Raw genomic sequence first — 25,845 nt, forward strand, 5'->3', positions numbered from 1 at the left:
GGCTTCTAAACAAGTTTTTTGTTGTCACAAGCCATGCTCATACATTTTAAACTCAGATTTAGCACAGCGAAACTTTCAGACCTCCTGCAGGTGAAAAAAAAGCCTGCAAATGTCAAACTCTGCAAAAAGGCATATTTCTGCACAGCGTAAACATCCACGTCAAGCAACAACAGGGAGCAAAATGTTCCGTTTCTCCCATCAGCTTCAGCTGTTTCCATGGCAACTCGGACGCAGAAACTCGCTCAACCCAAACCGAACCGACTCAGATATCCAGACCGGTAGGCCTAACTGAACTTCTCTGAATCTCTCTCTTCCTCCATCTTTCTCTACTGAGGCCTCTTTTTTTATCTTCCAGTCGTTCTGTTTACTGGCTGGATGAAATGCCACGAGAGAAGACTACATCCACCACCAAAATTGGTACAGCTCTCTCCATTTTTGTCCTCTATTTTTTTAAAAATCTGGACTTCAGTGCTTTTTTTATGATGCTCGACATAATTTTTTTCTTTATAGAGCTGACCCCTCGCTGGTCGGACCTAAGTAGAAGTAAAAAGTTCTACACTCAAGTCACGTAAATATGAGTTCTTCTATCACTAATGCATGACAAACTATATGTTGTTTCCTATTTTGGTGTCTCTATAATCAAGTCACTAAAAAGGAAAGTTTGTATTGTATGTTCCTGCAAACCACAAATATGTATCATGTGCATCATGTCAACATTTCTGAAGTGATGTAATATTTAACCTCACTTTGTCACTGGGAGGTGGAGGTGATGGTGGATGATATAACACATAGACAAGACTCCCAAAAAGCTGCAGATAACTGTTGAAGGCAAGGCAAGGCAGCTTTATTTGTATAGCACATTTCATACAACAGGGCAATTCAAAGTGCTTTACAGAGCAATTAAATATAAAACATAATAAGATTTACAGTAAAAGAGATAAGATATAAAAGGTAAAATCAATTATTAAATGATAAAAACGTCACTATTAAAAATAGCAAAAGTGCAGACAAGAGTTGCAAAGATAAAAAGATAATTTAAAATTATTTATAATCAAGTTTAAAAATAAGTTTGTAGTCATTAGCGGGTGGAGTACACAGTGTAAAAAAGAAACGTTTTGAGTTTTGACTGAAAAAGGGGTCAGAGTCTGGGCTTGTCGAACCTCATCTGGGAGGTTATTCCAGGTTTGTGCTGCATGATAACAAAACGCTGCTTCTTGATGTGTAGTTCTGACTCTTGGGACGGTCAGTAAGCCGGCCCCAGATGCTCTGAGGGTCCTTAGAGTTCATATGTCACAAAAAGCGAGATTTTCAAAGTGTGAGTGACAGGTAGCCAGTGTAAGGATTTGAGAAGTGGAGTAATGTTTCCTAGTTTTTGTCTAGTTCAAAACCAACAATAACACCATTTGACTTTGAGTGACTGTTTGTGGCACCGAACCTCTGTGTTTTTTAGCAATGCATCGCAGTGTTTACCAGCTGTGTTTTATGGGAATATGGCTTTTTTTTTTGTTTTTTGTAACACCCTGTCCCTGCTTTTCTAGCAGCTTTTTTTGTTGCTGCCAAAGATGAATGTTTTAAGCCAAAACACGATCTTTCCCTACAAAGCCAAGTGTTTTTTTGCCTAATCTTTTACTTAATCACACCTTCACTACAGTATGCAGTACAATGCAGTGGTTCCCAACTAGTCCAACCATGAGGTACAGATTTTGTCCCTGGTCATTAGTTCAAGGTCCACACAAATACGTGTAAAATCTTTCTAAACTCATCTCCTCCTGGCTCTGCTTTTAATCGCCCTCATGTCTTTGGATTCCTGTCCTCATCCTTCCTTTTCCTCATCTTCCTCTTTTATTTTAGTCACCTTTACCTTTGCTACTCACATCTCACGCTCCTCGAAATCCTTTCTATTCTCTCTCATTTATGCCCTCTTCCTCTCCTCTTTCTCTCCTCTTTATCTCTTTTTCTCTACCTCCTCTACCTGTCTTTTTGTCCCTCCCCAGACTTTCTCCTGTGTGGGAGGTGAGTGACTGGGCTCTGAGGGCCGTTCCATCCGGGCGGGTGTGTCGCCTCGCTCAACCTCGGGCCCACACAGCTGGCTGGCAGCCAGACCGCCCTGTGCTGGCTCCTGTGAGTAACACACACACACACTATTTCCTGCGGAACTGCTGTTTGGCAGATCATGAGGTCGCTGGCAGCTCTCCCAGTATGCCATGTCTTTCAATCTCCACAGCCAAATGTTTTAGTTTTGTAAGTCCAGACTGTCAGGTGTTGAGAAACTGTCAACTTGAACGACTTCAAGGTCTTTGAGTCTGTTAGTTGTTTTTTATAGATGCAGGTTGTTTGTCACTTTGTCTTCTGTGGTTTCAGTGGTTTTGTATTTTCCTGATGATAGAAGTGATGGCAGCTGTTTCTGCTGGTTTTGTGTCTCTTTAGCAAAACATCTTCTTCAACAACATCTTGAAAGTTTCATGTTTAATTTTCAGATATCTTTCTACTTGAAAACATGAGGAAAAACCTACATTTTAAAGGGACACTGGATTTTTTGAAGTGGGGTTATATGAGGTACTCAACCATAGTCAGTGTGTTACCTGTACAGTATATGGTATGCCCTCAGTTTGAAGAAGCAGGGAGAAGTGTTGATGGATGGAGCCAGCAACGAGACATATTTCAGCCACCTACCTAAAATAAATTCAATATCAGTTTAAGTGTACGATATAGTTTGAATGTCACAGCTTTACCTCTCCATCGCACAGTAATTTCCGACAGGGAACTGAACCGAATGTGAAACTTACTTTTGCTCTCTGCAGTGCCAGACACCATTGACAAACACAAAAAACAAGTTATTTTACCTTGCTGAACGAGGGAGTTGTCTGATACTGTGGTTTTGTACGTGCATGTCTGATATAAACTCCTTCATGACCTGATATGTGATTGTAGTTGACCAGAGGGACGCAGACGGCAGTGGCCAGTTCCAGAATTTGCCAGCTTGCCCAACCAAAAAGAAAGCCAGCACTGGAGGTCTCTGGGCCCAAATCTAAACCTGTAGCCCTGACCCACATGCCCTGCAAAGCATCAGCACACATAGAGCTCATTGCAAGTAAGTGTGTCAATTTTTTCTCTATTGTGGCATTGTTTTACTTGCTATTTGACATAATTACTTTTATCTTCTCAGCCCCCAAGCACGACCACCTCAAGTTCGTAGGAGAGCGCTCTGTGTGCTGGCCTGTCTCCAAAGCGGCGAGACACTACACAGCTAGCCCGAGACTTCTTGAGTTGTCCAGCCCCAAAGAAAGAAAGGCGCTGTTTGAGGGGTATGACCCTTACATAGTTAGCCGGGCAGCCTGCTCTGCCAGCCCCTCTCCTCGGATACAACAGCTCTGTCTGCCTCTGCCTCGCAAATGCATCTCCAACTAGCAGGGATGAGGTCTGGTCCCTGTAGAAGTGTTGATTGTTCTCCTTTTATTGATAAAGTTGTTTCCATGTTAAGTTATGACAAAGGCCTCTTATTTGCCAGTACAGCAGCATCCAGCTGTTTATGACCTGATTCACTCGCCAGCCTCGATTCAGTGTAACTACCAAAAGCTACAATTTCTATCTCCTCTGCATCATTTCTTGGATAACACTGATATCAAGTAGCTTATATAGTTTTATTTGTGGACCATATTTCCTCATGTTTCTGTCACTAAGTGATTTATGGGAACAACAATTTTGGAATTTGGTCTAAGCAAGAGGGCTACAGTCAGCAGCCGCGATTAAAAGGCTTCGTAACCACTTGCAATTATGCAATGTCAGTTAATGTCCCCTAAAAGTGCTTGTTTATGCCACTGACAGGTTTAGATTTTTTATTTTAAGTGTCTGACAACATTATGGAAAGAATACCTACAGAGATAAACATTTTTGTTAAAGAGTTAGATCCAAAAGGTGGCTCTATGTGTCATTATCTGATGCCAAGATCACTGACCAAGCAGCAGTATTTGACAAGTTGGGAGTAACAACAGGTTGGCTTGACTTAGTATGGATCAAGACTTGCTTGTGACTTGCAGGCGTGACTTACTCCCACCTCTGAAAATGCGTGTTTATTTAAATAGAGTCTGCTGGGTTCAACAATGGCGATTTCATGGCTGTCCAACGAAAAGGATCTTACTCTTTAACAAAAAGATCTATCTGTGTAGGGTGCTTTCTGTAATGTTGTCAGACACTTTCAAAAGCAATCTGAGCCTGTCAGTGACAAAAACAAATGTTTTAATAAACTTAAAGAGTCAGTGCACAATTGCCCCAATGGGTTACATTGCTGTCTGTTTTGTGGTTGCAGCGAAATATTGGTCTAAGTCCTGGACCAATTCCAAAAATTGTTGTTTCCATTAGTCACTTAGACACAAAAACATGGAAAAAAGGTTTCAAGTTGGGAAAAAATGAAGTTATCCTTTAAAATATGAAGTTGTTAAGAGTAGCACTGATTTGGGGGCATCAATCAAATGCTAATTACAGGAGCATCACAGTCCGACCATGTAATCAAACAAACAGCGAGGGAGATATTGTTAACTGGAGATGAAATTGCTTTGAGACACTGAGCAATAAATATCATGCAGCGCACATCTTTCACTTCTTAATTGTTCTCTTTAGTTATTGTTAAAAGCCAGGCAGAGGGCCAGTGAATCAGCTCAGCAGAGAGATATAAATAATACATTTTAAAACCCTCAATGAACCATTATATCTTATAAAAAAGAGATAGTAAACCCTTTCACACATCATGGTCACTACGGTGGAACAGCACTTTAAGGTCATTCTCTTATGTATTCATGGGTTTTGATTCTGTAGTTTCATATAAACTACTAAACCCTGCTGAAAAAACAGCTTGACCAGCTTAAGTCGGTCGACCAGTTTAAGTTAGTTGGTCAGTTTAAGGTATGTTTTTGCATATTTTTTGGTTTAGCTGGTCATAACAGCTTGTTAGGGTCACTCTAGCTGGTTTATCCATTGAAGTTCCTGTAAAATTGAAACCAAATCAATTTCCTCGAGTATTGAGAAATAACAGTCGTAAGGGGGAAGTATAAAAAGCAAAAAGCATGAATCACTTAAGTCTGCTCTCACTGGATATGCATAAAGATATTTTTTAATATGATGAAAACACTGAATTGGCCATCAATGACCATCAAAGACCCCTTTGGTATGACCAACTTGACAGACTGGTTGCACCAGCATGTCCAGCTGGTGGTCTGCCCCGATAAACCATCAAAGACCAGCAAGACCTGGGCCAGGACCTTCTAAAACCATCATCAACCACCTAAAACCAGCTTCACTGTGACATCATAATGTTCTCCAAAAACTCAGGGACAGACGGGGCAAATACTGAATTGGTGACCCTTTTTTATGGGTGCGCACCTTTAAGTAATGTTGATTATATAATCTTCTGTACTGCCAGGGGGAAGATGTTTGTGAAGCATCCATGTTTTAAAGGCATCGATGTGATCTGTAACTGCAAACTGACTGCTTTACAGAAGCAAACACGTACGAGGCGATATGCCAAGTTTGTCTGTAGATTAACTGATATATGTTATTAGAATGTAACTTGTCTTTTTTGTAACAAAAACAACATTTTGGTAATATTTTTTGATATTTCTGAAGAAAATGTTGATTGACAACATGTTTAAATTTGTGAACACAAGTTTAACAGTATTAAAAACATTTCTTTTTATAGTTTCACAAAATATAGGGCTATTATTTTTGTCATTGGTTTGTATATCTTAAGGTGAAAACTAGTGCATGCTGTCCACTCAAGAAGAAGTTTTTTTATATCATGATCCTGTATCCAGATTAATCAATAAGTGGAGTTTGTCTAAACTGTGTCCAACCAACTAATAGTGGAGAAAGTTAAATCTGTTTAATCCTGCTTTATTTTCATTATTTATTCTTTAAATATGTGGATAAAGTAGTCGTGGGATCAAATTCTCATTCAGGACCTCCGCGAAAAGATTTCCACGCTCCTTTACGGGACTTCCCCGGACTCCAGCTTTGGCACCGCCCGGGACCGGTTCTCTGACAGACAAACAGCGGGGCGGGGCAGATGAGTCCACTACAAAGCCGAGAGGCTGCTGCTCCTCCATAACCGGCTCAGGTGCGTTTGGAGAGACGCGTGTTTCCAGAGCTCAAACCGGTAAGTGGACGAGATTTTGGCTCAAACCTTCAGTCATGTGTTTAATTTCTCGAGACTTTGAACTTTATCGTGAAACTCTCGCGTAATTGTGGAGATGGGTACAGGAGACTGTATAGTTTGGTATTTTAAGGCGAAATGTAGTCATGATTAACTCTTAAACAACTAGACAAAGGTGTCCTTATTAACCCCTGCTGAGTAGGGGATTAATTGCATGTTTTAAGTTATTTTAAAGCTGATTTTAAGATAAGTTCATTAGTTTCACCACGCATTTAGTGTAGGTCTTATAATCTGCAACAGTTTTAATAATTGTATTAGTTTTAGGCAAAAATAGTATTTTCTAGCTCCAATTTCTTAAATGTGAAGATGTGTTTTGGACATTGGTGGGAGGAAATGGCATTTAAAGGTATCATCTTGGATTTGTGTATAGCATCCCCTGTAGTTGTTACTAAGGCAACAGCTTCTCATCCTGGGATCTTTGAGCTTGTGAAGATCATTGCAAAGGCCAAACAATGCATTGATTAATTAAAACAAACTGATTTTTTTTATGAATCAATATTTGTTGTCCTACTTGTATAGGAAAGACAGTGGATAAGTAGTTTGTTAGGTACACATTTACACTTTAATGCAATGTAAACCAGCAGCCCTGCAGAAAATCAGTGATGGAGAGCAGTGTTTTAAGGCAAGACCACCTAAAGTGAAATAAGTCATGACCAAGACCAGATTTTTGAATGGCGTTACATTTCGTGAAGAGTGCATTATGACTTGTTTAGGACTCAAACTCAAAGATTAGGACTTGGAACTTGACCTCTGACTTGAGTGCAAAGACTTGAGAATCTTAAAACAAAGACTTGCAGCTGTTGAGGATAAGTACTTAACTGTGACACGTTGATAGGCGTATCTTCCGATGGTCAACACAGGCAGCTGCACACCCAGAGCTGTTTTTCTGTTTTTATTTTTTATTAGCTGTTTTTCTCAGTACTGTTGACAGTGATTAATACAATAGATATAAAAGATAATAATACAACATGTTCTCATCCTAACTCGTCAAATGCCACAATGTTGTCAGACTTTTTATGTCTAAGTATGACTTTTGATGATGTGTCACAAAATACATTTCCGCTCTTAAAGGAATTGTGCAATTTCTGCTGGTCACATGCATATAGTCTTTTACCAAATACACTGACAACGTAGATTAAACACTTAATTTTTATGTCTATTTCCTTGTGTAACAAAAGCATATGGTTTAGAAAATAACATCATGGTTTGGTTTTCACACAGGAATCAAATGGTCCAGGGTTTGCTGGACCCATTCACACCCAGTCTTGCCTGCCCTATAGAGATTCTCCAGTTCTTAATATGATGGTGGTTGCTGTTAAAAACTTACACCACCTGGTGACTTTAGAAATTGCCATTTCCCAGAGTGTACCGTACCACTGTGAAAGGTGCCTCTTTGCGTCAGTGTTTGATGCTGACATCACTGTCAAAGCAGCAGTATTTGATGAGATAGAAGTGAGAACAGGTTGAATACTAGTTGGCTAAGAATCAGGTTTCCCACGGTCATGAAAAACCTGGAAAACGTTTCTGGGCCTGGAAAAGTCATGGATTAGGTATAAACAATTGAAAGTTTTGGAAAAGTCATTGAATTTTTGACCCTTTGACACCTAAGCAAACTGGACTGATTTCTTTGAAAAATAGGAAGAAGGAAATAAGCTGCTTACCAGAAGAAATGACCCAAAACTTCACAACAGATTGGTAAAAAGTAGAAAATACATATACATACATATACATAATAATACAACATAAGCAAAAAAGGAAAGATAGACAGGAAAGAAAAAATAAAACAAGGAAATAACCTCAATTGTATGATTTTAAATATGTAATTATGGTAATTATAACAATAGTTTTCTCAACATTTTGCCTAGCTTTTCAAATATGTCTTTCTAAAACTACTATATTCTTGCAATTTGCAGGACATTTCTTGTCAAGTCACCCATTTCCTTTTTTTTCATGTTATTCAAAAGAAATCAAACCAATTTGCTCAGTGCTCCAAACACCTGTGGAAGGTGTCTGAATGCAGCGCAAGAAAATCGATGTTGATCCTTAACAATCATTGAGTGTTTTGGAAAAGTCATGGAACTTAGTTGTGTTTGATGAAATTCTTGCAGTAATATTGCACGGGTAACCTTCCACTTAATGTGACATAATGACAAATTTAATATAAGATTGTCAGATAAACGTAGCTCAGTGAGCACCTGCGTGACAACGTTTTGTTTACCATCACGTCCGTTCTTCATTTTCTTCCCGCGTCCCATCTCTGCATGCATGTTTGCCTGCTTGTTTGAAAAAACGCCAGGCAAGTGGGGCAAAAAAAATCATCATGGTCCTTGAAAAGTCATGGAAAAGTTTGGAAATTTGGTCAAAGAAAATGTGTGGGAACCCTGAATAATAATAATTTTTTAATAATAATTTTTATTATTGTTATTATTACTGTCACCAGGGGAAGCTCGCCTAGGATGTTGAATGTATTGGGTCCAGCACTACACTTTGACACAAATCCATGCGTTTTATGGTGTTTATTAAACAAAGACTGACACCTGATCAGCCCCTGATCTGGGCATATTTTTTCGCACCATCGTGTTGAAACTGAGCTAAGGTTTATATGCTGTTAATGATAAAAGATCAGACCTGACATCCTGTCTTTATTGTGATGAAAATGCTTGAGAAACCTTCTAACTCAGACTCACCGCAGCTACTTGAGGAAGTCAAATCGTCTCGACAGGCAAACGACTGCGTCTCATTTAGTTTGACACATTTCCTCTGTGGCAATGCCAAACTATGATGATGTTGTAGTGAAACTCATTTTACTGAACAGAAAAATCTAAATGATGAAATGTGAAACCAAGCTGAAACATTGTTAGACATCCTGTCACCATGTCAGTCTTTTTCATACTTGAAGGTTGCGACAGTATGAGATTTTCATGGTAACCCGCTGAGAAACATCACGGTTTTGTGGTATCACAGTATTACAGGCTCATTATCATTAGTACTCAGAATGAGCAGTGGTTCCCAACTGGTGGGTCATGGTCCAAACTGGGTCTTAGGTCCATTCTAAATGGGCCGCTAGTGACTTGCTAACATGTCAAGTTTGTAAAAAAAAAACAAACCACACACTTTATTTTGAAGTACAGTGAATTTCCAGCACAGAGCTTTTATTTTGAAGTGCTGTTTATTTTTATTTTTGTAATATGTTTTATCTATTTGTGTTCTAAACCGACATGTTGTTTACATTTTGTGAAGTGAAATTGAATACATGTTTGAATACACATGTTTTATTACTGTAATTGAAATAGTTTTTTTTTTGATTGAAGTATGTGTAAAAGGTCTCCCTTTAAAAAAAAAAAAATTAACGTAGAGATGAGAGTCTCTGTCCAGCTGCATTTTTTTTTCAAAACAGTAGATGAGTAAATGTACACAGTAAGATAACCGTCAATTTTCATATTATAGTATACCTTAAAAACGGTATATCGGTGCAACCCTACTTGACAGTCTCCTCTTTTTCAGTGTGCAGGTTCTTTGAGCTGAGTGAGTTGCTGTGAGAAGGAGGAACAACCAGGTGGTCTTCATGGGGCAGAGCCCGGCTGTGCTGTGGACCTGCCTGCTGGGGTCCGGACTCATCCTGGGTAACGTCCACTCCTTTCTTCAAAAACAGAGCAGAACGACTGAGTGCGGTGACATGCAGATGTTTGTGGGAGTGCTGGCAGTGTTTGGAGGACACACATTACTATGGGAGAGGGATGATAAGACTTTATGTAAAATAGATCATAGGTGAGGACGTTATTTACAACCACAATAATCCCAGTGTGGTTTAACTGACAGATACGGTACATCAATAGGTCTGATTAATCTTACTTGTTAATCTGGTTCTCACAGATATAGCACTGTATGTCTGGTAAATAAAAAGTCAACAGTTAGCGGTTGGCCATATGTAAAACTTATGTGTGATGCCCCTCCCCCCACCCCCATGCCAACCCCCCACCCCCAACCCCCACCCCACCTCCAAAAAATATAAAGAGACAGCTTTAAAGAGATAGAACAATTTTTTTGCAAAGTTAGAACTTACTCTCTCAAACCTTAAAGCAGAAGCACACAACTTTTCATCAGTGGAAGTCAGACTCAGTCAAACATCTTGTGCTGTCTTGTTTGAGCGTCATGATTTAACCTTAGGCCAAATAGAGATGGCAACGCGTTCATTAATGTTTGACATGAGATCAGTCATGTGCATCCTGCATGTTTGGATTGGACTGAGATATTACTCAATCCTGAGGTTGGTTTTAATAAGTTTGTCGAGCAGGATTGACAGAAGTGCTGACATTCTGCAACAGTTGGCTCCTTTGTTTATCTTTCATTATATCGATTTCCTACCAGCTAAAAGTATCCTATGCACTAAGATGTTTTTCCGAACCACCACTTGCGCATCTATCTATAAAAGCCAGGAATGTGTGCGTGTGTGTGTCAGTGTGTGTGAGACTCTGTGTTAGTGTGTCTTCCGCTTATCTAAAGAACCATTCATCTGAATTACTTCACACCTGGCGAGAGCACTGGAAACCCAATGATTCAACGCTTAATGTTAATAAACATTGAATAAACAGCGAGCTCTGTGAAACGATTAGGGCGGGGGCTCTCATTTCATCATATTTCTGACCTCTAAAAGTGGAGATCTTTGGTTAATTTCTTTGCCAAATTAACTTAGAACCAGGTGTGAAAGGAGGCCGGTAGGGTAAGGTACCCTGTGGGTGTGCTGTACTAGAAAGAGGGGGTGTGACTTTCCAACCCAGACATCGAGCTACATTTCATCAAACAACCTCCGAGCTGGACAAATAACTTGGCCCTCTGTGTGCAGCCGAGGCTGTGAGACGAGTGCACAGGGAACCTCTACCAAGTGCAACATCGAAAAGGGATAATACAGAAATATTAGGGCTGTAAAACGATACATTTTTTAAATCGTGATTAATCATAGAATTTCAATACTTATTAGTGATTAATCATATTTATTAATTGCATGTTATCAATTCATGTTTTCAGTTCCATTATTTTGCATTTTAAAACACCAGAAGTCCATGTAGACAAGATAAAGCATTTCTTACCAGATTATCTTGATTAGGAATCAGATGACTGCAAAAAACTGCATGGAACGAGTATAAAGTGGGCATGTCTGTGAAGTGGAGACTCATGGGTACCCACAGAACACATTGTCATTCAAATATCTGGGGTTTAGAGGCCAAGGGACCCCTGTGAGTTATCCGTGCAGTTTTTCCTTCGTCAATATTTAACCTAACCCTAGACTTAAAATGTTACTTTACCCCCCACATGAGATGCTACCATGGCATTGTTGGTACCACTGGATTCCTCAGGTCCTTCCAGTTTCATTTGATACCAGTATCATCACCGTAGCTTTGAAACACCGTCCTGTACTGTCTCTTAAATACAAGAATGTCAGTCGATGATTAACACGCTAAAAAAAAGTGTTATGTATGGTCCTTCATCACATTGCGATTTACGCATTATTACGGACAGCCCTGAAAAAGAAATTCAATAACTCCACACATAAATTGTCTCATTTTGGTCATGCCACAATGCTTAGTTTGTGGAAAATGCTTTTGCATAATTTTGGTCAATTTTTATATGGAAAAATAATTAATAACCTAATTCTTATAAACTGCAGCGTCTCCAAAATCCAAAAAGTTCTTTTGCATAAGTTGGGGGAATTTTCATTATTTACTCTTACACAGTGCAGTGTCACCAAATATTCAGTATCTTAACTCTTTGAAATTAGTTTTTATGCACCTAATCTTCTGGAAATTCAAGGACAAGCAAACTGTTGTGCATGAATGAACAAGGCGGGGGCCCAGGTGTGTTGGTCAGGAAAAGTGAAGTGTCAAGTGAGAAGTTGTCTATAAGAGCACTTCTCTAAGAGCACTGCACTACTTAGAGAAACAATAACTTTATAACAAACCAAACTATACAAACTCAGTAACTTCACTCTACTAACTCCTCTCTCCATCTCCAGCCTTCTGCGTTATGACCTCCATGGCTGACCCCCAACCCCCACGGCTGAAGTACTGCGTGTTCCAGGAACGAGCTAACGTCACCTGCCACTGGGAGGCTGGAGACCACCTGCCGACGAACTACACGCTGCACGTTGATCTGATATTTCTGTAAGGCAAAACATTCCTTTAATATGTTAGAAGTCATGCTTGAACATGTGCAATATACAAAACAGTTTTTCAGGCCTGGAGATGTTTTGGAAGTTTTGTAAAAGTTTTAAAGATATATTGTTATCAGTATTGCTATATATATATATGTTCATGAAAATCCCAAAACATATCACAAAATACCTTGCATTTAAAATCTAGCACTGCGCTGCATGAGAGTTGATTGGCTCATTGGTTACCTATCCCCCAAAAATGGGCACGGCCTTGATGTTTTGCAAAGTACCCATTTTTTGTCGGTCTGGTGTTTAGGCATAGGAAGCTGGTTGGTGGCGAGAATGTCAAATTTGCAAGTAAAGATTTGCAAGCGCTAACAGTTTTCTGATTCACAAATGGCTGGAAAGTATGTGTTTTTAGTTCTAACCCTTTTAAAATACAGTAGTGGTAATGGGGTAAAATGGTCTGATGGTGATGCTGTGGAGATGCCGTCAAATACTCAGTATCTCCAGTAGGTCTTCAGCTGTGATCAGAGGTGTCTGTTAAAGCAATAGGATATGATTGCCATCATAGTACATACTCATCACCCATTCAGCGAGTCTTTGTGCTCTCTCTGGAAGCATTTGCATCTTTTGTTTTTCCTCTCAGTTACTCTGCTTTTGCCTCCGCACAGGTAACAACTGTGGCCAGAGGCATTGTGTTTTATCAGGTTGCAGTATCTGAAGAATGCCTTTAAAATATTTTGTTCTTTCAAATTTTGCACAAACGTCCACTTGGCCTCAAAAATGAACTCATAGGAATTTGGTGAATTTAAGGTCAAAATGACCTCTGACCTTCAACCTGCCTCATTCTCGTGAAAGCGATATCACAAGAGGACTTGTAGTGAGTTTCCTCAAAAATAAAACATTTGGTACAAATGTTCACTTCATCAAGGTTGAACTGATTAGAATTTAGTAGTCAAAAACTTACACACAAAACACGATAACCACCCCCCCAAAACCCCCTGAAAGAAATCCCCTGTGTCATGTACATAAAATAAGATGACGCTGAGCAAACACTGCTGCACACCAGTCTCTCTGTGAAAGAGCGAATTTGTCAACAACACCCTTAAATTTAGTTTTATCCCTTTAAGAACTCCCTTAATTTGTTTAAAAGTTGTGCTACCAATCATTTGGTAGGAGTTTGTGTAAAACATTGGGGCAGAGGATATAGAGATTGGATGACAAACAATTTTAATTTGCTCCTTTTATTACAGTGAAACTCAACTTGAGTAACAGTTGCCATTTGACAAGTTTTCAGCTTGTGAAGTTCAGACTTTCGAGCTAAATTAAGCTTTTCCACTCAGTGGCTGGTAAGCAGGAAACCGACACTGATAGTGTCTTAGATGTGCCTTAACTGATGTAGTATCTTGAGTCAGTCTCACTCTTAATAATACTTTTACACATCTCGTCACATTTCTTGGTACTACTCTCACCTAAAAACTTCACTTCCCTTGCACTTTGGATGTTTTTTTTTCTACATGTAATGTTCTAAAAGTTATTTCCTCTCAAGAATTATTTGGAGAATACACAATTAACAACAACTATTCATCCCAACATGCTGCCAACTAAACCCAACATTGACTTTGCTATTTGCAGTGTGTTTATGGAGGTTTACAAATTGGCCAAGTCTGTCCTCAACAATAGCTCACTGTTGTGTTTTTGCATGTTTGTACGTTTGTGCCAGCATATGTGTTTGACCATAATTCTGTATGCAAAAAGCCTGGGTTTGTGATCAGCTTTTATTCACACATTCGTGCGAAGCGGTGACAGTGGGTTTGATGCACAGAGATGATAAGAGATCTACATCATCCATCACAGGATATTTTTGTTGAATTATTTATTTTTTTCAATGCCCCATTATTTTCAACGCAGTTTTTCAAATGAAGACGGGATTGCAACCATTTCTGCGTAAGCAGTCTTGCATTGTGGGCAAGGTTATGTGTGACACTGCAGGTACAGTTTTGCACATACATCTGAAACATGTGCATTCATATTCATTTGCATGACAGAGCTTGCAGCTATTAGGGCTTGTTGTTTTGTACCGGTTAGTGTATTATGTTTTCTTGTTCACTATGCCAAGAGAAGGACTCAGATGAACCTTGTTCTCTATATGTGTGTGTGTGTGTGTGTGTGTGTGTGTGTGTGTGTGCGTGTGTGTGTGCATGTTTGTGCGTGTGTGTGTGTGTGTTTGGGGATGCACAGACAAAAGAACACAATTATGGAGACATTCACCTGCAAAACATCTAAGACCAGCTGCACAGCGCAGTTCAAAGACTTAACAGTGAGGCACCACTTTTGCATCCGCATCACAGCACACGTTCACAACCGGGACATATCGTCGCCCCGTCGGTGTCAGTCTGGTAGGACTGAAGGTGAGGTTGTTGTGCTTTCCTTACTTGCATGCTTATTGTTCCTCTATTACTTTTTGTTCACTTTTCTGTTCTTGTCTTTCTCAGTGAAATTGCATCCAGTGAGTTTGATCAAAGTGAAGTCAGTCAGTGGGAAACCACAGTGTCTGAATGTAACCTGGAACTACGCCTTAACTCTCTTCGGTGTTGCTGAAGATGAAATCAAAGCTGGAAACCTGATGTCCCAAATAGAGATCACAGAACAGGGCAAGGTCTGCCACTCTCAAATAGGCCCAAACACAGAACACACACCCCACACACACCTGCATGATGGAACACATTCATAAACCGAAGGTACAAGGTGAAGCATTTTAAAATGTCGGAACAACCCACATCAGTGGTGCCGTTTCTCAAACTCAAGGCCAAATTTCTTATGTTTAAATCCTATGACATCCTGCTTTTTTCCCTTACCAGTTTTTTTAATGGTTTGTAATGTAGAAGATAAAAAATAAGATGTCTGACAAAATCTGAGCATGTGGCACACAATGTAAAGAGCTGCCAGGCTTTCTTACCCGGTCAATAAAAACACTTAAAATGCTTCATGTAGCACATTTCTATATTGAAGACTTCTTAAAGACAAATGTGTGGTTTCTTTACAAGTTAGAGGGAAAGTTCATCCCAAAATTTAAAATACATGTATTTCCTCTTACCTGTAGTGTTATTTATAAATGTAGATTGTTTTGGTGTGTGTTGGTGAGTGTTGGAGATATCAGACGTACAGATATCTGCCTTCTTTCTAATGTCATGGAACTAGATGGCACTCATCTTGTGGTGCAAAAAAATGAAATGTGAAACACTCAACAGCAATGTCTTGCTCTTAAAATCACAATCTGTGACTGAGACTGCTGTCCTCGCTGCAGCGGCTGCAAGTTCGATACTGACCTGCGACCCTTTTGCTGTCATCCCCTCTCTCTCCCCTTTTCATGCTTGAGCTGTTCTATCTCTAGTAAAGGCAAAAACTAATCTTTAAAAAAAACTGGAGCAGGTTACTTCAGATAACCTGCAGACCTTGTTGTCAGCAGTTTCTTGTAGGAACTATTTTCTTTCTACCAAACTACACCTGTCAACCATATAACTGTGCAGAAGGAAGTGTGCATCTACTGCTAGCTCACCTTGCACAACATTAATGTTTACATCTTGCGCTGTCACGAGGACGAGTAGATGTACATTTCCTTCTGTGCAGTCATACGGTTGACAGCTGTAGTTCTGTAGAAAATAGTTCTTACATGCAACTGCGCACAGCAGAGTCTGTGGAACTGTAAGAATTTATTTTTGGGGGCTTTTAGCATAACATGCCGAATGAGTTCCATTATATTTAAGAGAAGGCAGACATTTCTGTGGCCGATCTCCAATGCTCAGCAACTCACATGAACCCCACCCCCACCCACCAAAAAAATAATTTATAATAACACTGTATTTTCTATATGCAAGTGAAATGTCCCTTTAATCCTTACCTTACTTTGTCCTTTCTATTTTTCCTCTCCAGTTTGATGCTCAGGTAAAAAATGTGACAGTGAGAGACAAATGGTTTGAGGTTTGTAATTTATCCAGGCCTGACACTTTGTACACCGTCAGGCTTCGTCACAGCTACCAAGGCCCCAGGAGTCCCTGGAGCCTGTGGAGCAACACCTGCCAGGGAAGGACAGGAGAGGGCGGTGAGAAAAAACACATTTGACTAACTTGTGTATTGTGTTTGCTGAAAATTTCAGTCACCGTAGTCCTATGTATGTATTTTAGTTTCAAGTATGCAGTGAAGTCAAGTGGGAAAATGAGATGCTACAAATTTGCCATGTGCAAGGTTCAGCAGGGTCGGAAGTGGTAATTTTTTGCAGTTATGTCTAAAATATTTGTTGAAGGAATGTGCAGAAGTTCACAGTATGAGTTTAAAAAGAATGTGTACAACTTACACAATGTATGCACTTGTTATTAAAATCAATTTTGGTGTTTTCGTGAGATTTACTAGCAGTAAAAAAACAAAAACTAATAAAATAGCACAAGACTTAGTATCAGTGAGCTTTACTATTTTCTTTGTATCACTAATTATCAGTAAACACAAAGTGAGGTAGATGGCAATGTTTTGGGTTTTTTTGGGGTGAGAGTCAGTTATTACGGTGGGATTAAACCTGAGGTGGACATGAATGTGTGCACCAAATTTTATGGCAATCTATCCAATAATTGTAGAAACATTTTACTTGAAACCACACATGTCGAACTTATGGTGACTCCTCCAAGGGGAGCCTTTGATACAACTAAAAAAAAATCTCAGGTGCCACTAACCACTCATAAGGGTCAGGCAAACAGGATTCTACCTCTGGACACAATGCACATCCAACAATGTTTTTGCGCTAATAAATTCAGTAAATGTTGTCATACATCCCTGAAAAAGTGAAAAATTTGAGCTGCTGGTGGTACTTGAGGAAATTTCCACACATCAGCAATTAATCACGCAAATGAGAGAGATTTCATGAACTTTCACTGTAACTACCACTGCTGTAAAAAGCATAATGTGAATGTTTTTCTGTTTTTTACTGCTGGCAACACATTTGCATACTACCCCCTTTTCATTTTATTCCCCACTGTATCTCCCTCAAATAATTATTTTCTCATATTTTCCCCTCCTTCCATCCATCAGCTCCAGATTCAGCTCCAGCCTTCTGGAGGCGAGTGAAACAAACAGACAAGATTGGTCAGAGACTCATCACGCTGCTCTGGAAGGTGTGTGTGTGCGTGTTGAAGTGTGTTGCATTGTGTGTGAATTTGCATCACAAGTTTTATAGTTTAATATGTTTTGCATGTGATTAGTTTTTAATTGCCATCTCCTGGCTAACTGTCCCTAATTTGTTTTTATAACTCTGAAATTACTAATTTATGGCGTCATAGTCTTATTCAAATTGAGAATAAAACTGATTTCATAAGATCTCTGTTTATGTAACAGTACATTTAAAGTTCCAGCATCAAACAAAAAGTCACTTTTACTTCTTACATTCTGGTTTCTCTTGCGGTTTTCAGCCTTTGCCTCCCTTTCAAGCAAATGGCAGAGTTCTCTTCTTCAATGTGACGTGTCAGACAAAAGGCGCTCAGGTCCTGATTGATCACGGGAGCTGTAGAGAGTTGAACGATACACGTACTTCCTGCAGCTTGCTCCTGCCTGCAGGTCGATGCTCCTGCACTCTGACGGCCTCCACCTCTGCAGGGAGCTCGCCCGAAGCCAGGATATGGCTCCGTGGAGCATCTGAGACAGGTAGGGTCTTATTTTGAGGGATACTTTGCCAATTTTCAACCAGCTTTATAGCATGATAATGTCGGTTGTATGCATTCTGATAACTGTAGGTTTTCTACCTCTTTAGCAAAAGCACATGCCATAGCTCTTTTTTTTTGGTTTTCTCTTGTCATGTAGCACCACTTTCAAAAGTATTTGCTTCTTTTTTTTTTACTAAAAAAGACCATCTTTCCAGCAGTGAAATACATTTTTAAATTGCTGCAAGGGTGCTGACATCAAGATACAGTCATGGATGTTGTACCCCATCATGACCTGAGACTCAAATTCTACATCTACACTTTGTTAATTTGATCAGTTTAACAGGTTTTCTCTGCAATTTGGTGGCACAGACGGGTGACCAAGTGAAAAAAAAACAATATAAAGTGTCCCAAAGAGGTGTTGTTGCACTTCAAGTCATAGTAGTTTCAGCGATCCTTTTTAAGATTTCCAAGTCTCTTGAAGTCTACTGAAGGATGAATATTGTCTCCAGAATATTGAACTTCTTAAATCTGTTGTCTAAAGACTTTTTTTCTTTTTGTTGCTTCTCCTTTATTTCTCCTCAGAGCCACCACCCCCGAACCAAATCACTGCAAGTCCATTGGGTGACAGTGGTTTGGATGTTCGTTGGACATTTCCGGTCAGTTGGTTGGCGAGTGGCTTTCTGGTGGACTGGTTTGCTGTCAGAGAGAAAAATAGCAGCATCCTACACTGGGAAGAGCTGAATAGTTCCTCTACAGAGCTGGTCATAAAGGGTAATCCAACAATAGAGAAATTAAAGAGCTACAATGATGGAGTGAATAGTCGTGGAATAGAATCATTTTTTTTAGTACATCATTGAGAATTACTATTGTTGACAAGTGCCTTTATCTCTGTGTTGTTATGGAAGGAATAAAGCCGATGGAGCGTTATGCTGTTTCTGTCAGAGCACTGTACGGTGAACAAGGGGCGGGACAGAGCAAGACAGTTCACATTTATACACGCCAAGGAGGTACGTGTTTAACCTGATACATGTATTGTCTCATGCCAAGCTGTTAGAGTTGATTAAGACCAGGACAGCTTAGTTAAATCAAACGGGTCACAAATATATACTTTAGTTTTTTAAAAGCTCTGCAATTTCATAAAATAGCAGGGGACTGTAGTTTTGGGAAAAAACTAATCACAAAGAAATAATACCAGTACTATTTTTTGCTGCTGATGAAAACAGATTTTAGTGTATTCACAGCAACAGGATGGTGTATGTTCGATTAATATTATTAATTATTATTAATTCATTATTAATATCATTAAGATAATATTAATATTATTAAGATTTACACGTATTTTAAAAGTCATACTTCCTTTGGTTGAACCTCCCTGCTCCTTTATAGCGCCCTTAGCTGGTCCTAAAGTGGTGGTGCAGCAGATCTCCGGCAGCAGAGTGACACTGAAGTGGAGTCCTGTTCCTGTGGAGCTGCTTCGTGGCTTCATCCGCAACTACACAATCTGCTACACAACAGCAAACCAACCAGCCAGGAGTGAGTTACACACACACACACACACACACACACACACACACACACACACACACACACACACACACACACACACACACACACACACACACACACAGAGACATTTAAGTGGCCGAGGCCAAGCAGGTCTGCAATGTACACACAATATGAATCGAGTCTGTCAAAGAAAACATTGAACTGTAACAGGCGTGCTTAAGGGGAGTGGGATGATGGTGTTTGATTTTTCTGAATGGAGTTGTTTCAAAATCCAACATTCAGCAGTGAAAATATTTTTTGGTCTGTCAGTCATCCATATTTCTTGATACTGAAAAGGTAGTTCTGTAATTTGCCTTATTTCCCTTTGAAGATGACCTTTAAGGTAGATTACCCTTGATTGGTCTGTTACATGCACATGTTTATTTGTATGTCTGTGGTGCACTCGGTACATTACATTAATTTAATAACTCTCCCATTTGCCGAATTAGTTTTAACCCTAATCACAATCTAATAACTAATTCTAACCTTCAAACCAATAAAATAACACCAAAGTGTGTCAGAAAAACAGTCACAGTCACAGAAATCAGTTACACATTATTTTAGAAAATATTTTATGTACACTATATTCATAAAACTGTCAAAGATACCAGTAAAATCATGGATGGATCACTACACTGACCTACTTGACACAGGCCCAGGTGCCCATAGTGTCAGGGCCCCCACTGGCCCCTCACCTGCAAAATGTCTCTCAATTTAACACATACTGTCCAGGAAGAGAGTCAAAAAGACCACAAAGAGATGCAAAGGAACCACAAATAGACACAGATAACTACAAGAACCCAAAACCGATCAGAGAGACACAAAATAACCACTAAAAGGTGCAAAACAACCAAGAAGAAACACAAAATACTTACAAAGAGACACATAGCAAACAAAGAAGACACAAAATTACCTAAAAACAAACAATGGAAAAAAAACACTATTTGGTTACGGGGTATTTTAATATGATTTGTATTTTTAATTTTCATCCTTATTCTTGGTAATCACATTTTGTCCATGTTGTACCTTTTCTTGTTTGTTTGTTTTTTCAGGAGTGACTGTGCCCAGTCACGCTCTCAGTTACTCTCTGGGGGATCTGCCACCTGGTAACTACGACATCTTCATGCAGGCCAACACTGATGCTGGAGCTGGAGAATTTGGGCAGACTGCTTATGTGCACATAGGTGAAGACGGGTCACACACACACTCTTGACACACCTATACATATATGGCTATAACTTTATCTTAGCTTTACATGTGTTTTTACGTGCAAAGGCCAGGAGGAAATCTCGATAACGATGTATGCCGTCCTTCCTCTCATCCTGACTTCAGTAGTGCTGGTGCTGATGGCCTGTCTGGCAAAGAATAAAATGTAAGGTTGCTGTCTGGTACCACAATAAACAGTAATGACCCATACTTAAACCTCAGTGTCCTACTTTTACTGTTTTACCTACTTTGTGCATTTGTTAATCATTTTATATAAATACTTATTCTCATTCTGTAATGTTTATTCAAACAAATAACCTCGTAGGGTGAAACGGAAGCTGTGTCAGAACGTCCCTGATCCTTCCAACAGCAGTTTGGCCCACTGGACCCCGGAAATCACTTTGGAGGTAACCCCTGTCCCATCAACTTTCTCCAAAATCCTAACATTCATCATTGTTACAATCACAGTTACGCGTCAAACAACTCCATAGTCTGCGAGGTTAAAATTTCATCCACTAGATGGCAGCAGAAGCAGCATTTTCAGCCCTTAAACCTTCCAGACCCGTTTTTACTGCAACTAAATAAAAAAACAAACAAAAAAACGTATTTGATAAAACACAACAAATTCAGCAATGAATTCAGGAAAAAAAGAGATACTATAAACAACTTACAAATATGCACTAACTGGTAAATATGTTGCACCATCACACATACAAGAAGAAACAAAAAATATATATCAGTATTAAGTAAAGTATTAAGTCCAGAGAAGAAGTAAAGCCACAAGACTAAGGCCAAGTGTTCAAATTGGGTTTTTTTTCCTGGCAGAAGACTGCTGGCAGCATGCTGGGGAAGCCAGTGTGTTTATGAAAAATTCAGAAATTTTCAACTAAAAGCCCTGAGAGCTGCAACACAAAGAGAGTTTTAGCGCTTTCATAAAAAACACTTCTTTAACGCCTTCTCTTTAGGAAATCACATGCAACCAAATACACTCCTCACTGGGAAAAATTGAAAAAGATCCTGGTGCTCATAAAAAATAAAATGATTCACGGACACTCACCTTAAAACTTAAAAAAGTTGTATTAGCAATAAAATAGCCACCAAAAATATCGCAAAAATATGACTAAAAACAGCTGGTGTGTCAGTAAAAGTAGATGTGTCAATGTTAAATGGACACAAATAAATGATCACGTACCATCATTGCATAAACCATTAAAAGTTCCCTTCATTGTCTCTGGATGGTTTTTAACACGATTATGGATGCACACAGCTCTGTCACCAGAACTCCTCCAAGAGCACATAGCTGTAATATTTGTTGTTTTCATTGCCAGTGTACTCTCTGTTAATATACGTCAACTGTTTTCTTTCGTTTGAAGTTTGACTGCTGCTCTTTTGATTTCCATCACCTCGTTGCACCCTCATGTTCTGCAGTAGTATAAATAGCACTCAACTGGAGAATTTGCTCCAACTGCTGCTTATCTCTATGAACCAAATCAAAATATTCACATAACGGAAGTGGGTGGAAAATGTGTAATTACGCATTTTCTTTTACAGATTTTCTAAAAAATCTGTGGAAAAAAAGTGCTAAATTTGATAGAAACCCAACTAATGATACCAAATATGGTATCTTTATAAATTGCATCCTGGTAATTTTGGTATACTGCATCTGACATAGTATGTATTGAGACATACTAAATCTTTTCTGGCGTACTATATAGTATGGAAATATGGGTGTTGGAACAGTGCGTTAAATAAAAATCCTTAAACTAAATTTAAACACTTTTGTTTTCCACCTCAGAGTGTAAAGAGGCCTACAATGACAGAGAGGACCGAAATCAAATGCGCTGAAGTTATTTTACTTGGTGCAAGTGAGCAGCAGAACCTCGACCCCGATCAGGACCTCGGCTATCAAAAATTTTCCTCCCATCACCACTCTTTGCTTCCAGTTTCGGCGGCTCAGACGCCTCAAAATACCAGAAAATCTGAGAGGAATTCTGTCAAAAGCTCAGCTAGACTCAAGACGACTTCTAACGCTGACCTCTCCTCCTGCCCCTCCATCTACTCAAGTTTCGTCTGCTCTCAGACAGTCGATGGTCTCTCTACACCCCTCCTGTCCCCCTCCTACCTCCAATCCAATGACTGGCAGCTCAGCACTGTCAGCGTTACTGATGTTAAGCTGCAGCTAGATGGAGACAGTGAGCCGTGTGTGTCTCTGCAGGGCAGGAGCACCACAGGGTCTCATTCACATCTTTCCCAAGCAGATAAGCTACAACACTTTCACCATTTTCTGAGACAGCATCAAAGCCCTGTCTCCTCTCATTCGTCCTCTGTCCTGCTGTCTCAACCAGCCGAGGTCACATTACCCCAACACCCTTTTTCTCAAAGCATCTTTAGCTCAGTCCCATCGCTGCAGCACGACGCCTTCACTCACCTCAGTGACACTTTTACAATATCGTTTTCACCTTTTCTTCACTCTGATTTATCCAACTGTCCTGCGGAGTGTGATCCCTACATTTCCCCTGCTGTTTAGCTTTATACGTGGAAAAAAAGCAATTAATTTGTTCAATTAGTGTCCATAAAAACTATGCACCCCCTCTTTGACTTTTTATTGAAACTGTCACTCTTCTTTAAATTTTATCTATTAATTTATTTATTTTAATTTTTCCCATTTTGAATCACGGTGGATTGTCTAACAGAAACATTTTTCTAATTTTTTAAACGCTTTATAATCTTTAATTACAAATATGAACAGAAATGTAAAGCGACAGAAAACAACAAAACAAAACAGAGACATTGAAGTGCATTTTAGCACATAAATGACAGACCACTTGTAGAGGTATAAACTTTCAGGCCAGGTAGGTTATTCACATAGTTTATCAACGGGTAATATCTCTTAATGGAGCTGTTGAGGTTGCATCTTATTTTTTCTTTTCAGACATGTTTTTAATCCTCCAAACATCTAGCTATTACTGTAATTACATTCACTTTGTCTGAATTGTCTGAAAAGACAGAACATGATAAATCGAAGGGCGGTGAATATTTTTTATAGACACTTTAGTTTGTGATTGATTTATCATATTTTTCCACATGTTTGATGCATTGTGATAGTTTTATAGTGTGTTTTTGATATTTTGCTACAGCACAGTGCGTTTGAGCCTTCACTTCAGTACTGAGGAATGTAAAAAATGAAATGCTGCTTGCAACAGCGTCCTCTTTAGCTACTGTATATATTGATATTTGTGAATGATTTATTTTTTTATCCAGTGCTCCTTTATTCATGAATGTGCTTTCATACCCACAAATGCATCATTGGTATGTCAATAACTCACCTCGTGTTACGCTGGCGTCTCGAAGAAAACATTGCTTTTCTCGTCCTGCCTCGAGAGTGAACAAAAAATCCAAAAGTGTAGAACAGTTCTTCATTAATTGATTCACATAGGATTCGTTTAGCAGCAGCAAAATATATCAAAACATCGGTTAACAAACTTTCACACAACTCAATCCAAGTCTGATTTATCCAGTCATTTGTTCAGTACTTCCCAAACACATTTATTTTTGCTAAAAGCTTTCCATTTTTTTGCATAAAGAATTTTACACACAGATCAGTTCAAATGCACTTGCTGGCTCAGGTGCACTATTCTTGTGCACAAGTTTTTTAAATCTAAGTTTTTGGCGAAAAAATGCACTGAACATACGATTGGATAAATGAGCCTTCGATTATACTGCACAGGCTGTGTAAGAGTTTGCAAACATTTACTTCAAAGACATCGAGATTTTTCTCTTTTTTTAGATTCTGCGTTAATTGTTGAGACATGCGAGAAAAACAAAGTTATCTAACAATTTTAACATAACGTGGGGTGAGCAGTTGATTTACAAATGATCAATTTGTGGGTGAAGTGTTCCTTTAAAGGTCCGGTGTGTTGGATTTAATGGAATCTAGCTGTGAAGTTAAAGACCTGAAACTTCTCCTGTGTGCTAAGCATGTAGGAGAACTACAGTGGTGACACGAAAAAGCAAATGGACCCAATGCCAAATTTGGTTTGTCTGTTCTGGGCTACTGTAGAAACATGGCAGACTCCGTGGAAGAGGACCTGCTCTGTAAGTAGAAAAAAACTGCTAATTCTAAGGAAACAAAAACACAGTTCTTTTTTCAGCTGTAAACATAGTTATAAATATTATATTAAATATAACAAACTGTCCAACACACTGGACCTTTAAGATGTTTCTGAAAGGTTTGGGTTTTTTTTTTTTTTAGTTGTAATGTGGGATTATGAATTTTCACAAAAAAACATTTCATTCAAAAAAGAGGACTCTTTGAAGTGACTAACGTAACACCGCAAACAAAGACAACCTATAACGTGAGCCAGTTAACAGCGTCTCTCATCTGTAAACTTTATATTCATCACACCACTGCTGGTCAGTCTCTCCCTGTGGCAGCTGTTTCTCTGTGTTTATGCAGTCTGTCTAGACTCTTCTTCTCAACATATTACATAGTGTGTCTGTTACGTACTTGTAGTTGGACTCTTGAGAGTTCTTTCCACTATCTCATATTACTTTGAAAATTCTCGTACCTCAGATTCAGTCCTGTTTTGTGACTAAAAAGCTGCTGATTGGAATTTAATCTCACAATAAACCGTCTCTGTGGCAGTGTTTGTGACTGTGATTACTTTAGAATCGAAGGTCTTTTGGTTTGTACGGTTTGCTTGAGCATTTAAACACTTGCAGTCAGTGCATGAACCACCATTTCATGAAAACTGAACATGCTGTGTGTGAAAGTTTGGATTTGCAATTTATTCATATTTATTCATCCTAAATACCTTGTGGTGTTGGTCAAGTGAATTACTTTTATATCCTTTAGACGGTCAAGTTTATTCAGTATGGTTCTAACCGTTTTTCACAGTGGACATTTTGACTTGTAGGAAAAACACAGATGTTACTAATATTGTCAACAATGGCTCTGCTCTGTTTAAGTGTCTCTGACAAGCCATGACAGTGGGACAATGAGCCAACACACACAATACCAGGACTCTGAAACTAAGGCAGCTAAATGGAAT

The 25,845-nt window shown here is 39.1% G+C and overlaps 2 protein-coding genes across 2 annotated transcripts; both read left to right on the forward strand.

Moving 5' to 3' along the window:
* Positions 1-1,502: 1,502 nt before the first annotated feature.
* Positions 1,503-5,715, forward strand: spmap2 (sperm microtubule associated protein 2). The gene is made up of 3 exons (XM_088087549.1): positions 1,503-2,121; positions 2,932-3,091; positions 3,167-5,715. The coding sequence occupies exons 1-3, from the start codon at positions 1,915-1,917 to the stop codon at positions 3,406-3,408; spliced, it is 609 nt and encodes a 202-aa protein (XP_087943675.1). The 5' UTR covers positions 1,503-1,914; the 3' UTR covers positions 3,409-5,715.
* Positions 5,716-6,052: 337 nt separating this feature from the next.
* Positions 6,053-25,438, forward strand: LOC121954127 (interleukin-6 receptor subunit beta). The gene is made up of 15 exons (XM_042501464.2): positions 6,053-6,148; positions 9,710-9,828; positions 12,216-12,363; positions 14,598-14,767; positions 14,852-15,015; positions 16,290-16,458; positions 17,436-17,518; positions 17,813-18,044; positions 18,626-18,814; positions 18,949-19,050; positions 19,430-19,576; positions 20,641-20,772; positions 20,864-20,960; positions 21,120-21,201; positions 22,590-25,438. Exons 2-15 carry the CDS (start codon positions 9,771-9,773, stop codon positions 23,319-23,321), a joined length of 2,505 nt encoding a protein of 834 aa, XP_042357398.2. The 5' UTR covers positions 6,053-6,148; positions 9,710-9,770; the 3' UTR covers positions 23,322-25,438.
* Positions 25,439-25,845: the final 407 nt, after the last annotated feature.

This window comes from Plectropomus leopardus, chromosome 14 (genome assembly GCF_026936395.1).
Source record: "Plectropomus leopardus strain MGB_pleo_1.0 chromosome 14, ASM2693639v1, whole genome shotgun sequence".
NCBI classification, from domain to species: domain Eukaryota; kingdom Metazoa; phylum Chordata; class Actinopteri; order Perciformes; family Serranidae; genus Plectropomus; species Plectropomus leopardus.